The 16,590-nt window shown below is 35.8% G+C and overlaps 1 protein-coding gene across 1 annotated transcript in view; it reads right to left on the bottom strand.

The window, feature by feature from the left end:
• LOC127440337 (voltage-gated potassium channel subunit beta-1-like) overlaps positions 1 to 16,590 on the bottom strand; it is a 53,292-nt gene that overhangs the window by 19,211 nt on the left and 17,491 nt on the right. The window contains exons 3-8 of the mRNA XM_051696875.1: positions 15,962 to 16,005; positions 9,670 to 9,707; positions 7,238 to 7,317; positions 6,691 to 6,735; positions 6,390 to 6,434; positions 3,781 to 3,824 (exon numbers count right to left, since the gene is read on the bottom strand). Of these exons, the coding sequence (XP_051552835.1) occupies positions 3,781 to 3,824; positions 6,390 to 6,434; positions 6,691 to 6,735; positions 7,238 to 7,317; positions 9,670 to 9,707; positions 15,962 to 16,005 (296 nt within the window). The remainder of the gene's footprint in view (positions 1 to 3,780; positions 3,825 to 6,389; positions 6,435 to 6,690; positions 6,736 to 7,237; positions 7,318 to 9,669; positions 9,708 to 15,961; positions 16,006 to 16,590) is intronic.

The raw sequence follows: 16,590 nt of genomic DNA, 5'->3' as shown, positions 1-16,590 counted from the left end.
ATGTGACTGTGGTGACATTTTTGCAAAATTTTATTGCGTGGTTCATTACAGGTATCGCGGCATTTACAAGATGAAATGTCCACAAGTAAGTTAAATATTCTCCAAAACAGATGATCAGATGGCAAATGTGAGATAAAAACAGATGAGGCTTTGTAATGCTTTATTAAGTTTTAAATCAATAATAAAAAATGAAAAAATGACCTCCCTACCGTTAACTTTAAACGTAAAGAAAATATTAAATGAAAAACAATTGCTAAAGCAACCTTGTCATTTTGTGTTGCTTCTGTAACACTTTCAGCTCATTTGTTGGCTCGCATGCTCTTCTGGACTCGCTCCCCAGTCCTATGCATCGCAAGTGCAACGCTTTATCAGTTGAGCTACTGCACAGTTTGGTCAGACTTTAACAAGCTTGTAAATGTAGTTGGTTATTTAATGGAAATGTTAAAATATATTGCCTAGTAAAAGTTTTTTAATGTCATACGATAGCACTGTGTGAGGAACAAGGCAAAAAGATAGTGTTTATGAACATATGATCTGCCGTTTTACTCGTGATTTGTGTGAAAGTGAATAAAAGTCATTGTTATTGTGGTGCCTCTAGTGTTTATATCACCAGGAAACTGCAGTGATATGTAAAAGGAGCCATGTAAAATCATTTTGCAAAAATGTTGGTATAGTAATGTGATTCTATGATCACACCTGCAGTGTGTACTTGTTACTCATCCTCTGTCAACACTCAGATCCTTTATAGTCATGCCAATAAATCTTTGCAGAGAGAGAGAGAGAGAGAGAGAGAGAGAGAGAGAGAGAAGAGAAAGAGAGAGAGAGCATGCCAGGTGTGTTGAAACAAGACAAAGTTGTCAGCTGTCAGGTGCTGGTGTGATTAGTCTGGTCAGTCTGCTAGACTGACATGAATCTGACAGATACACTGCCTCTGTCACAAGACACTGTAACCCAGCTAATCCCAGATTTATTAATCTGAACCGTGCTCATTGAAAGCACCCTTGCACCCGTCACTCTGCTAATCAGATGGAATTTACTGGGTTTGTGGAGGAGATATTCTTAGCAGTAAGCTTTTTATAAAGTACACAGTGGGTCTTTCCAGCCCTCAAACAATGTCAAACAAACACAGAGACACTGGCGAGGAGGAAAGAGACAGACTAGAGCCAAGCAGAAAAACTACACATGAACCAGAGTGATAAAAATATTTTTAGAACAGAGTGAGTGAGGGATGGATGAACGCAGTATGCGAGTGATTGAATTAGTTTAAATAGTCAGATTTCATGAGATACCAACAGTGAAATTGTCTTAATGTGAAAAGGATATGGAAATAAAATTACAGATTTCAAACTTTTAATTTCCTTTCTCGGTCAGTCTCAAAGGAATAAAGTAATGGGATAGATGAATCAGAATCTGAATAAATGCTGATTTTCCACTCTAAATCCAGCACTCAGAAAAAGCTGATGTGGTTGATCATCACATCAACATGATGGTTGATTGTCAGAATATCACATGAATTTGTCCGTTTAATTATGTATGGGGGCATTGAAATGGTCTATATTCATTGTTCTGACACATTGAGCCATGCCATTCATGTGGGTGATGCACATTTGTGTCTGGCTTGTGACATTTTCTGAACCCGACCCCCTACTCTCCCATTCTTCCCATAATTTCCTATAAATAACAATTTAATATTTTCCAATAAAGTGAATAAAAAAACAAACAAACATGTAATCACATTAGGATAATAATTAAGTTAAATAATAAAATAAGACAATTTAAAAATACAAATAGCAGCATTCAAATTCAAATTTAAATTCCCTTTATTGGCATGACATACTTCAGTACATATTGCCAAAGCATTAAAAAAAAAGGTAAATATAAATATGATAATAAAAAATAATAATAACAGAAATAGAAAGATAAATAAATAAATAAGTAAAAAAAAAAAAAGGAGACAATAAGTTGGGGTGAGGGGTGAATAAAGAGATGGTGTCATTTTATCAACTGGTACTGTACTGTATATACACAGCAAGTAGCATCAAGTAACAAACAGATTAGGTGGTGTACAGTGGACATGTTCACTGATTGTGTTCTCTAAGTATATGGCACTTGTGTAAATGATGGGCCACTACGTAGGAAGTGGGCCCTTCACCAAGTAAGATTTTAAATAGATCTTTCACATTTAATGATTGAAACTCAGGAATAGATATTTGTATTTTGGTGTCGAGTGAGTCTCGAAGGAGGAGTATTTTGGGCAATGAAAGAGGAAGTGCATCTCTGTCTCAACTTCTGATGTCGGTCTTCCTTGGGCAGCCATGCTTTTTTGTATCTTCCTGTTTCTATGGCCATTTGGTGATCACTAAGTCTGTACTTAGTTAGTAACTCTCTGTGTTTTATGTCACTGACAGAGGAGAGATATTCAACTGGACTGTACCGTCTTTCCAGATCAACATATCATTTCATACGGCTCTGGGTTTTTATTTGCTCTTTCCAATGTTCTATGTATGTATTTATTTCTTGATTCATAATTTATTTTATTCTTATGGGTTGTGTTGCTGCATTAATATCGGGTTCTTTATTTGTAAGATGTGATACTAGTAGACAGTGAGGACTTCTCTGTGGATTTAGTTCTTGTGCTTTGAGTTCTTTATAGTGTAGGGCATCTCTCGGACTTGAATTTAGGTGTATCCAGAATTTTATTGTTCTTTTTTTAATTCTTACATTTAGAGGGGGGGCTGCCAAGTTCTGCTCTACATGCATTATTGGGTGTTTTTCTGTGGACATGAAGGATGTTTCTGCAGAAGTCTACATGTAGACTTTTAATTGGGCATCTGTCCCAGGCATCATGGCTATAATTGTTAAGAGAGTCCCAGACCTCACTTCTGTATAAGGCTTTGGGTAGAATTACACTATCAAATACCTTTATCCAAAGTCTGATTGGAATGTTAATCTTGAATAATCTCATTTGTATGGCATGTATTTTCCTGCGGGCTTTTACAAATAATGTTTTAATCACTGAACTGAAATTTATAGAAGTGGTTAAGACCAGGCCCAGATAAGCGTACTGTGAGGTGTGCTGAAGTGTGATGTTGTTGATGATAAACGTGTCTTTTTTTGGGATTTCTGTATTTTTATTTCTGATATATCAGGATTTTAGTTTATTGGATGTTGATTTCTAGGGCCCAATTATGGCAATATTGATTTAAGATGTCCAAACTGTTTTGGAGAACTTCTGGTGTCTTAGACATAATTAGCAGGTCATCTGCATACAGTAAATATTTTATTTGAGTGTCATAAAGCTCAAGTCCAGGGCTTTTAGAGCGGTCCTGCAACTCTTCCAGTTCATTAATATAAATGTTATGAATTAATAAATACACAGACAAGCCAATGAGAGTTGTTGGCTCACAGGGTCCAGGTTCGAAACTGACCTAGGACATGTCCCATGTTCCTGCTCACTCATGCCTACTTTCCTGGGCTGTTTTAATTACAGCACACTATACTGTCCTGTTGGTAAAGGCAAAAAAGCACAGAAATAAATGTATATAAAAAAATGAATATTCAGAGAGACAGGGATAAAGAAAGAGAAAATAACACACTGTTTAAGAATGAATGTTAGTGTGGGTGCTGAGCTTTTATTAGGAATGAGGCCACACACAGTCTACTGCTGCGCAAAAGAAAAAAATCAATAAGGGAGGAGGGAACGAGAAAAGAAAAGATAAAAGAAGGTTCAGGTCAATTACAAATGACAGAGGGATTAGAAGAAAGAAGGAGAATATCTACCTTCAATAATGTGCTTCCTTGAGAGCCCACGCTCTGTCTCGGCCCTGGAGAAAAGAAAAAAAAAGTCAAAGAGAAAAGAAAGAGAAAGAAACTAAGCTGAAATTAAATAGTGTTGTGTAATGTGGAGACAATGCAATTACCCTGCCACCTTTTTTGATTACTTTATATATGTATTTTGATACACATATTTAGCCAATGTATTAAATACAATATTTTGTTTACAAGAGATACATGAAACTATGAGTGAACTGCTGTTATCTGTAAAGTGTGTTAAACATTTAAACAATGAGTATAGTATTTGTATACTACTGTATGTTTACCCATTAGTGTTGTATGTATTAAATAAGGTAAACATCATTTATTATATACAGTTAAGACCAGAGTGAACATGTTACTGTAGATAGGGCATGTCTGAACATGTTGTGCAGGCAAAATGCCAGCCAAAGGAGATAACAGAGAGAGAAAATGGTTTGCAAAGTTAGATTTATGACCCAGCTGCTGGAGCTGAAGTTGAATTCCATGTTAAGAAGATAAAGACGAGACTGTTTTGTTGTACAAGTATTTTATTTGACTTAGAAGTGAGAGAAAAACATGTATTAAGTTAGACCAACTTTATATACACTGGTGGCCAAAACTTTGGAATAATGTACAGATTTTGCTCTTATGGAAAGAAATTGGTACTTTTATTCACCAAAGTGGCATTCAACTGATCACCATGTATAGAAAGGACATTAATAATGTGAGAAATTACTATTTCAACTACTTCAAAGAGTTCTCATCAAAAAATCCTCCACATGCAGCAATGACAGCTGTGCAGATCCTTGGCATTCCAGCTGTCAGTTTGTCCAGATACTCAGGTGACATTTCACCCCACGCTTCCTGTAGCACTTGTCATAGATGTGGCTGTCTTGTCGGGCACTTCTCACACACCTTACAATCTAGCTGATCCCACAAAAGCTCAATGGGGTTAAGATCCATAACACTCTTTTCCAATTATCTGTTGTCCAATGTCTGTGTTTCTTTGCCTACTCTAACCTTTTCTTTTTGTTTTTCTGTTTCAAAAGTGGCTTTTTCTTTGCAATTCTTCCCATAAGGCCTGCACCCCTGAGTCTTCTCTTTACTGTTGTAAATGAAACTGGTGTTGAGCGGGTAGAATTCAATGAAGCTCTCAACTGAGGACATGTGAGGTGTCTATTTCTCAAACTAGAGACTCTGATGTACTTATCCTCTTGCTTAGTTGTACATCTGGGCCTTCCACATCTCTTTCTGTCCTTGTTACAGACAGTTGTCCTTTTGTCTTTGAAGACTGTAGTGTACACCTTTGTGTGAAATCTTCAGGTTTTTGGCAATTTCAAGCATTGTATAACCTTCATTCCTCAAAACAATGATTGACTGATGAGTTTCTAGAGAAAGCTGTTTCTTTTTTTTTGGCCATTTTTATGAATGTATTTGACCTAATATTGACCTTAAGTCATGCTAGTCTATTGCATACTGTGGCAACTCAAAAACAAACACAATGTAAAGCTTCATTTAATGAACCAAATAGCTTTCAGTAGTTTTTGATATAACGGCAAGTGATTTTCTAGTACCAAATGAGCAATTTAGCATGATTACTCAAGGATATGGTGTTGGAGTGATGGCTGCTAGAAATGGGGCCTGTCTAGATTTGATCAAAAATGACTTTTTTCAAATAGTGATGGTGTTGTTTTGTACATCAGTAATATCCTAACTATACTTTGTGATCAGTTGAATGCCACTTTGGTGAATTAAAGTATCAATTTCCTTCCAAAACAGCAAAATCTATACATTATTCCAAACTTTTGGCTGCCAGTGTATATGTAATATTACATAATTACATAATTATATAAGAAGTAAAAGAAAGATATATTGTCATGGATAGAGAGTAATGTTTTGCAGGTGAGGCATTGTGGACAACAGCGGAGACTGTCGTCGTCGACAGAGGAGGCAAAGCAAAGATTATTTAAAGAGACTTTTGTAGGCGGACTCGAAGTTACAACTGACAACACCAACTTGGCAGTTACCGATAGACAGGACTCTATAAAAGACTGATGCAATGATGACTACATCAGATGCTGCTTCATTTTGAACAGTATATCTGACGCTAGATGCCTTGCTGATATTGCCTTTGATAGTAAAAAACTTATTTTTTACTTTGTATTTACCAAAAATCGTTTTGACTGCTAGAACAGAAATTGTAACCATTAAATTGAATTTTATTGATAATAAGAAATTTGCCAACCGAGGCTTTGATTTTTGATGTTTTGAGATCGTGAGCAAGAACATATACCACAAAGGAGTCTTCTGTGCAGGTTGTAAGTATTTTTAAAATGCTTATAATTTAGGTCAGATTCGACTAACTTTACCTAACCTGAGAATTATAAAAATATGGTAAAAGGTGTTAAGTTACGCACCGCATAAAAATAAACATATGAATGGATAGACGGAGGGACGGACAGAAGTAGACAGATAGATAGATAGATAGATAGATAGATAGATAGATAGATAGATAGATAGATAGATAGATGGATAGATAGATAGATGATAGATTGATTTCATGTAATTAAGTATTCACCCCACTGAATACTTACTTTCCTCCCCAGTAGAGCTTGGTAGTGATAACCAGACTGGATCTCCTATACAGACACACACACACACACACACACACACACACACACACACACAGATTAAGTTTGAGATTAATGGTCTGCTAATTTCCTCAGCCAAATAAATTGATCAGTGGGAGATCTACCCACAAGCTTCCTCCTAACCAATCAGCTAGAGCTTATATAACTTTTCAAATCACTATGGTTACAAATACACTAATGTTATATGACAGTAATATACAGTACATTAGGAATAAACCCACACAAGCACACACTCATTCAGTACCTCCAACACTTCTTCTTGATAATGTTTCCTAGGATTATTTCAGCTCTGTGAAAAAGAAAGTTACTCATTTTGAGTCTAAGCAGATCTGTAAATCACATATCAAGAGAATGCGTCTAAAAACTTTTCCATGGCACTGTATGTTTTAATAGGTTTAGATGAACCAGCTGGTAAGCTGTAGGTCTGGGTGTGAGGTTCACAGGCTGGAGTGTTAGTTCTGCTCTTACATAATGGCTGAATCCCAATTGCATACTATTCATCCTATATAGTATTTAAAATTTAGAGCATTTGATTAGATTAGTAATCACTCTGAATCATATATTTAGATAATAGTATCTCAAAGGGTGCCCAGATGGCATACTATTTACCTATTTTTAAAGTATGCATCTATGCATGCTATTTCTGCTAATATTACCCCCTTGTACTTCTCAAGAGGATAGGTTTAAGACCATTTTACTGTCTCTATACTGTATATATTCACATTTAGTATGTAAATTGGGATTCCCCCACTCTCTTATGTGTAGATGTGTGGGTCAAAGGTCAGACTCACTTCCCAGCTGAGTAGACCTCTGCAGTGTCAAAGAGGTTGACACCATTTTCATAGGCTATTGTCATTAGCTGCTCTGCCACCTGCAACACACACACACACACACACACACACACACACACACACCTATCAGGTACTCACAGCTGTCACTTATCATTGCACAGAATGTTTTTGTGTATGTAAGCGCATAATTGTGTTTGCCGTTTCTGTGCTCACCTGGCAGTAAACAGTGCTATTTAAATCCACTCCACATGACTCATGTGTGGGAAGCTCTTATATACATAAGTGTATAATATACAGTGGGGTTCAAAAGTCCAAAAAGGAAAATCTGGGATTCAAATTTTAATTGAAATAATAAACACAAAGCTGTAGGATAATAAAAATTAAACAATACAAAATAAAAAACAAAGAAGTATTATAACATAAAATGAATAGGAAATATGTGTGATTCAGCACTGAAAAGCAGAAGCATTTTCACAAGTGAACTCAAGACTTATGAACCCCACAGTATTTAGAAATATATCATGTTTAACACCCAAGGTGTTCAAATTTGTCCAGACAAAATTCAGTGTTGGCCTGAATAATAATAAAAAATAATAATAATAATAATAAAAAATAAAAAAAGATTTAATTAAAAATTATATCAGAATATCAAATCAGAATATAATTATTTAGTTTTCTGGCCTTTTAGACACTTTTATTCATATAGACAGTGAAGGGAAATCTGGGAGACATGAGAAAATATCATGAGCTGGACTTGAACTCGCATCAGCCACGAGTGCCACAGCTCAATGTGTTGGAGCATATATGTGATTGCAAAGTATCGTATCAATATTTTTACTCTCTAATTCTCTTATTTATCCGTTAATTTGTTTAAACATCAATGCAGAACAAATAGTAAATGCATTACGTTTATGGACAGATTTTCAGGCTAATGTACATTTTAGTATAATGCCATTCATGTGCAAGTTAACACCAAATTATTATTATGCATGGATGCTTTATAAATGTATGATTTAAAAATCATGCTAATTATTTTATATATCGAAATGCAGCAGCCAGTCACGATGAGATAAATAAACATTTGCTGTAATATCACGATCATATTCAAACATTACTTAAAGCACAAGCTGTTAAAGTACTGAGTCACATGAGTCTTACCAGTGACTAAACAACAAAAATTATTAAACGAGTCTATCATCTGTCGCCTAATCTGTATTTTGTCTTGTTTTCCAGTAAAAAAAAAAAAAAAATATCTCAATATTCTTTTTCAAAGAACAAAGTTTTGAGAGAACATATCTTGAATTAAGTTTATCTAGTGAGGTTTATGCTTTAAACAAGAAAAAACAATGTGCTAATGTAGTAAGAAAAAAAAAACGTATTTTTTGCTTCTCTAGTAAATATATTTGTTTTAAAGCTATTTTTTTGTATTTTTTTTTTTTTACAGGAAATAAAAACAAACATATTGATTAATAAAATGAGTTTTTGCAGTGTTTACTTCAGGGTTTGGTCTGTTGGGTAGGTGAATTTAGTCTTTTATTCAGTCTCTCTCTCTCTCTCTCTCTCTCTCTGTGTGATGAGAACTGTCAGTATGAGGGACATTTATCCATTCTGTCCGTGTAGTTGTGTATTGGCTGGCCGATGAGGGAAAACCATCTGTTCAACTACTGACGAGGTGACTTACGACATGTGGAGGACAGAACGGGGACATCCACATCCCGCATAATTTGATAGGACAAGAGAGACATGAAAATGACTGGACAATAGAGGAGACTCCACCTTTGGGGAGAGACTGGTTTGTCGTGGAAGTTGTTGCCGAAGGGACTTTTATGATGTAAGTAGCGCTAGTATTCATGTGCATTTGCCCTGGGTGTGTGTCAGAAAGGGGCACCGGCAGAGTGATGTTATTGTTTGAATAATGAGGAAGACCACAGCATGATGTGTCTATGAGTCTTCCTTTCTGCAAAGACTGTCAAACACTAAACATGGTTATCTTGGGTAACTCTGCCCACTTTGTGCCTGTCACTAGACCGGATTTAGAAATGTGAATTATGGGTAAAGACATAAAACACAGGTAAATCAGCATACTATTAATTTTTACCAAGGGTTTCAACCTTTACAGACCGAGGGACCCCCACCAAGACTCTAACCCAGAGACTCCTAATATAAAAAGAGCCATTTTTCTGTAACACATTAAAATTACTTTTATTAAGAACACATTAACATTACAGTTAGAAAATAGTTAGTCATGAAAATGTATGTTTTATATGTTTTATATATCTTCTCCATTGACCCCTGAAGTACCTCATTGAAAACCTAGAATACTGATTGATTTATAATGTATAGTAAAAGACAAATTAATTGTTGTTGGAGATTTCATGGCTATCAATCATGTTTATTTCCTGTTTATGAACATGAAAATGTGCATAACTCACCTCATCTGAAATCTGCCCCCCAAACGTCACCCAAGTGCCTAAGAGAGAAAGAGAAAGAGAGAGAAAGAGGGAGAAAGAGAGACAGGGTGAGTCAGAGGTCATTCAGTCAGTTTGTTTATTCTGAGCAGAGCTTGATGTATTTGCTCTGGTTCCTGTCAGAGAAACATCTGAAAGGATTAGAATGAAACACAGGCCTGATCCCGAATGTTTTACAATGATTTTTCTCTGACCGACACCAGTTGCAGTTGCCTAACCCTATATAAGAATTCACCTGAACATAACTGTGGCAGGGCGGAGGGCGGGGCCGGGTTGTGATTCCACACACCCGGCCCCTAATAAGGCTGATTAAGCCCAAGAGGGATAAGGCCGACCGGAGACGGCAGTGCGACAGAGAAAGAGTTACGGACAGCTGTCCGACACCTGTTTATGTTTGTGTCTTTTTGGTTAAGTCTATTATTTATATTGTTAAGCCGGTTCTCGCCTCCTCCTTTCCATTGAACTGTGTTACACAGGTGTCGGACAGATGTCCGTAACTCTCTCTCTCTGTCGCACTGCCGTCCCTCTCGGGCTTAATCAGCCTTATTAGGGGCCGGGTGTGTGGAATCACAACCTGGCCCCGCCCTCCGCTCTGCCACAATAACTAGTGACATTTGCTTCAGTTTTGTCTTGTTCAACCTGGGATTGTGGTAGTCCAATCAGAATCAGAGCCAGTAACATAATAAAAAGTTATACAAGCAGGTGTGATCCAGGAACTGTAGCGATATTAGGGTTATATCCCATTAAGCTGCACAAATAACATACAAAAATACCAATACATTGTTTTGGCCAGCAAATATTGTAATGGATCATTTGTATAAATTTTTTACCTTAAAAATACATGTAACAAGCTGCCCCGATAAAAATGTGGCAACATGCCTCAACCTGACTTACATTAAAAATACCTTTGTCCTTAGAATACATTTAACACTTATGTTGTGTTCAGGTCATTTTGATGACTTATTTTCTTACGAATATTCCTTGTCTTTGTTCACATATGGTATCTAAAAATATACACCAACATTTATTTGCCATTTTCTTTACATTTCATTGGTTTTATTTCACTCGGTTACACTTTTTGTGTTCCTGGTCAAATATTACCGGCCATTGGAAATTAATGGACAAGACCACAAAATACAGAAACAATAAGTGTTCAGGAGCATCCCAGTCCTTTAGATGAGCATATATGTGGATGTGTGTTTGCGCACACAAAGTCCTCGGACATGTGTGCGCACGGACACACACATACACACACACACACACACACACACACACACACTGGTGCGGCTATCCTTATGAGGACTCTCCATAGACATAATGGTTTTTATACTGTACAAACTACAGATTCTATCCCCTAACCATAACCATACCCCTAACCCAAACCCTCACAAAAAACTTTCTGCATTTTTACATTTTCAATAAAACTTTGTTTAGTATGTTTTTAAGCGATTTGAATTATGGGGACACTAGAAATGCCCTAATAAACCACATTCATAGCATAATACACTTGTAATTACCAGTTTGTAACCTAAAAATGGTCCTCGTCAACCACCCAAATCCGCCCACGCATACACACACACACACAGCATGTGTTAGCGCCCTGCTGCGCATTGTCTTTCCATGTGGACTCTTTGAGGAATATATCAAGAATTACTTATCATATTATGTTGTGTTTGGGCTAAAGGAAAAACATGACTAAAACTCACTTCTGTTTATTATATTTATGTGTGTCAGTGCGAATTTCATACTCTAATATTCAACCTAGTTAAAAAGAGTTGCTCATTGCATTCTACTAATTGAGATCTTTCCAACGATATTACACATGGTTATCTCATCTTTATATATATATATATATATATATAATTCTTTGTTTTGTTTTGTTTTTCGCAGGGAGTGCCCTCCACTAGCTTACGGTATAAGCTCAGTTCAAGTTATTCTTCTATCAGTAAAAGTATGTTCAAAAAAGGAGTACAAATCCAGTCATAATTACTAAAAAAGAAGTTGTTAAAAATATCTAATGCAGTATCTTGTGATAATATATGCAATTTGAGAGATTTATAAACATCTTAGTGGACTGGCCATTTTTGACCGGGAACACAAAATGTGTTAGCACAAAACGAACACAGCACAAGGGTTAAACCTTTCGGTAAAAATCTGCCTTCATAATATTGTTGACCCATGCCTTAATGTAAGTGTGATTTGATTATGTTCACTTGTTTACCCAAGAGCTATTACAAAAATATGATGGTAGTGAAAAATAGAATTCACAAAAATAATTCTAATTTTAGAGGGTTTTGAACTAGCCGTTTGAAACGAACATACAAAAGTTTCACAAATTTGTGCATTTGGATTTTGACAACTTCCCAAAGTGACAGTTAGCTCTGGTCTCGGTCATAATATCGCCCATAACATTCAAATATCTGTAATATATCTACATTAGTGCATCCCTAGTTTTAACCATCAACAAACAGTGTCAAATAAACATACGAATTGTAACTAAGATGATATTCCAAATCTTCATTTGCTTTTACATCCTATCATAAGAAATAATAAGTCCACATTTACTCTTTGAACCTATTTAAATATGGCATGTAATATGTAATACAAGTCTCTAACTACTAATAGTTTGTCAGAAACAATTTCAGTAAGCATCCTTAACTGTGAAATGGCTGTCTAAACTTTTGCACTAACCAGGCTTAACAGACAGAGACATAAATTAGGTTAATTCTTGGTAAAAACTGTCCCATGATTCCTGAGGACGCTGCTATTCTTGGCCTGTGTCACACTTCCTTGCAGCCTAAAACACCCATGATTTATCGCTGTCAGTTTAGTGCCCCACATCCCTGTCAAAAACAGCTACTGTCACCCTAAAACTCACCCCGGCTGCAGGTTGAGAATCTCTCCAGCAAGTACTGGCATCCTGGGTTTCAATATCACTGTTACCACAAACAGATTGGCATCCAATGAGACACCCGACTGTGTTTCAGGTTGGCGAACCTGTCGGGGGTGACTTCCTCTCAACTGTTCTCATGGTGATTAAGTGCCCATGGGTTGTAGGATAAATGAGGAAATAGTGTGGGTGGCTGCACGCGTTACATTCCCTTGGTGACACCTGCGCAGCAATAAGGAATGTTTGGCGCCTTTCTAGTGTTTCGTACATTATGTAGACCATGTGATGGTATTTATCCTGCCAAATAACTGTTTGTGAGCAGCTACTCTTTGCAACAAAGTCTTGGGCAATTCATCAACTGAGAGAAACAAGGGAATAACAGGATCTCATCTCTATCCTGGATCCATTCCATTATTTTTCTTAGTTTCAGTTCCTTTCTCTGTCTCTCCTCATGTATCACTGCTTTAGTTACAATTAAGCATAACTCCTTTGTACATTTATATACCTTAAAGGAACAGTTCACCCAAAAACTGAAAATTCTTTCATAGTTTACACACCCTAATGTTGTTCCAAACTGTATACTATTATTTTCTATGTGGAACATAAAAGGATGAATTTTGATTTAGCACAATACCAGTGGCCCATTTGCCTTGTGCGCTATATTCCATGTCTTCTGAAGCCATTTGATAGCTTTGTGTGATGAACAGAGTGAAATCTGTCATTATTCACTTTAATATCAAACAATCCATTCAACTCAGTATGCAGGTCTCAAATAAAATATTGACACAAAATTTACCAAATTCTTTACACAAAGCTATTGTATGGCTTTAGAAGACTTTGAATATAGTGCACAAGTCATTTTGATGACTTTTTTTTTAGGTGTTTTTGTCCTTTCTTTGGAGCTTGATAGCCAGAATTCACTATAAACGGACACAGTAATGAAAAAAGCTGTGTAAAGATTCTTCAAAATCTCCTTTTGTGTTTCAGAGTGAACTAAACAACATCAAATTATATGAGGGTGACTTAATAATGACAATTTTTGGGTGAAATATTCAGGTAACACTTTACAATAATTTGTTAACATTAGTTAACATCATTAGTTAACATGAACTAACAATGAACAATACTTTTACAGCATTTATCAATCTTGGTTAATGTTAATGTCAACATTTTCTAATACATTTTCAAAATCAAAAGTTGTAAATATTAACATTAGTTAATGCACTATGAACTATAATGAAGAATTGTATTTTTATTAACTAACATTAATGAAGATTAATACATTCTGTAAAAAAATATTGTTAATTGTTTGTTCATGATACTTAATGCATTATCTAATGTTAACTAATGGAACCTTATTGTAAAGTGCTACCAACATTCCTTTAACCTTTTACTTTAACATACACATTCTTTATGCAGTATGAATGCACACATCATGCACACACGTGCATGCGTGCATTCATGCAAGCACATGCAATAATTATTGCTGCTTTGGTGGTTTCCACTAAAAGCCATTCTCAAGCATTCAGTAAAGTGCACGTCTGATTTAAGCGTTGAAGTCTGATTAGCTTGCAGCGTTGTAGAAGCGTTTGAGCATGTTGCTAATGTGCACAATGTCTGACCTGGGGCACTGACCTTTGCCAGGAAAATAACAGCTACGAAGACTGAATTATAGTTGAGTTATTGAGTTGAGGCTCATAATGTATTAGCAATAATGGCAGCTCCCCTAGTTTTAGAGTCAAGGATTTTTACAGACAGAGGATAAAATCTGATCTAAGATCAGAGACCACATTCAAAAATTAATTGTGACGATATGCCTGGAGCTTTTTCCATATGGTGGAATAGCAGATGTTTGCTCCTCAGTGATCTTACTGAAAACCTTCACGTTAGACATCAGTACAATACAGTTCGCTCTTGTCCAAACCAGTTTAGCCATGTTTCATTACAGCATCATTAGAAAGATTTTGCTCTTGGATGGGAGAATTTACGAAGAATTGCAGCCACAGATAACATTGTTTTAGCACCAATATATGCCCAGTTATAATGCTCTTCTTCATTTGATAATTGTTTGACAAATTACTTGTTTGTAAGTCGCTTTGGATAAAAGTATATTCGCAAGGTGAATTTTCAAATCACCATGTTAAAGGAATATTTTGGGTTCAAAACAAGTTAAGCTCAATTGACAGCATTTGTGGCATAATGTGGAATACCAATAAAATAAATAAAAAAAAATAAAAATATTATTTCGACTTGTCCCTCCTTTTCTTTAAAAAAAAGCACAAATTGAGGTTACAGTGGGGCATTTACAATGGAAGTGAATGGGACCAATTTTGGGAGGGTTTAAAGGCAGAAATGTGAAGCTTATAATTTTATAAAAGCACTTACATTAACTCATCTATTAAAACTCATGTATTATTTGAGCTGTAAAGTTGTTTTAATTGACATTTTTGCAGTCATTTTAAGGTTTTAGGGTTCGTCGACAACATCGGCATGGCAACGAAGTTGTACAGTTGGCAGTAACTTTACACAGAAAAGGTTAATAAGCAATTTTATCACACTAAAATCATGTTTACACGCATATTGTTTACATCTTGTGGCTATATGTTTGAAAAAAGTAAGTGTTTTAATGTTTACGGATTGGCCCTTATTGACTTCCATTGTAAGTGCTTCAAGGTAACCCAGATTTCTGCTTTATTTAAAGAAAAGGAGGAGCAAGTCAAAACTAATTTTTGCGGTAATCAATATCATGCCACATATGCTGTCGATTGAGCTTAACTTGTATTGAACCCGGAATATTCCTTTAATGTGTTTAGGAAGTTTGATTGATATGGGGTTTTCAGTGTTTGATTATTAAATTATTAAATTAAAAGTTGATTATTAAATTATATACAACTGCACGCTATTCATGTCACACTGCATGTTTTCCTCTCAATGGGAAGCCAGCAACAGATTTAAACCATCATTATGCTTGGATTCATGAGGCTTGTTAATGAAATCAGCTAATCGTAAAACTAAAATCGAGCAGTGAATAAATTAAGCGTCAACCCATCACTCTCCCGCTGTGTTTGGAGTGTGTGAGGCAATTAGTGAGCTTGTGTTTTAATTCATTATAAATTAAATATGAATGGATGTGGGTAACATGGGGGACATTTTAAAGATCACGTGACTCCTCACAGTATATAAACACAGGAGAGTGTTACATGTACTTCATTGAAATATCCTGTGTGAATGTTTTCACTGATCTACAATATTTATAGTGTGACCTGGAAGAGGTTATGAACGAATGCTATGCAAAACCATTAATGATGTGCTCATTAAATTGACAATGTATCAAAAAATTGGTTTATTAATCAAAAAAGTGCTTACCAAGTCCAAGACATGACACTCGTAGTCCTGACTTCCCAAGATTCCTGTGGAGAGAGCGAAAAATGTGTTACCAAGGACAGGCTTTCACAATAACATAAAAAAATTGTTTTTATTTTTTTACAAATATTTTTGTTTTATTTTTTTTTATTGATAAGAGAGGAGAGAGGGGACAGAAATTATTGGTAATAGAGGAAGGAACAGGACTGGAAAACGACGGTAACAAATCCCTTAGTTCCAAGGAATGATGAAGCGTGAGACGGCGTACTTTGTTCAAAGAATAAAGTCTTTATTTAACAAAAGTCTTGCTTCCTAAAGCATGCACACACGCACGCTTAATACGCATGTTTAATCATGTATTATGTATGTGTTGACATCTGTGGGTAAGCTAATGCCCTGTTTTTCCTTAGATTTGGACATTAGCCTCTACCGTATTTCATTTACCGTATCTCGTTACCGTATTTCATTTTTGCATTTAATTTTTGTATTACGGCCCCATCGATCGCTGTTTTTTTAAAATTATTATTATTATTTTTATAAACAGCCGTCAGAATAAAACCCCAAAAGATATTTTTGAATTCTGTGTGATTTATTCACAACCCACCAGCTACAGTAGATACTCATGAGGTTTG

The sequence above is a fragment of the Myxocyprinus asiaticus genome, chromosome 5, assembly GCF_019703515.2.
Source record: "Myxocyprinus asiaticus isolate MX2 ecotype Aquarium Trade chromosome 5, UBuf_Myxa_2, whole genome shotgun sequence".
NCBI lineage: Eukaryota > Metazoa > Chordata > Actinopteri > Cypriniformes > Catostomidae > Myxocyprinus > Myxocyprinus asiaticus.
Note: the sequence above shows the minus strand (reverse complement) of the source record. Positions and strands in the feature narration are given on the sequence as shown.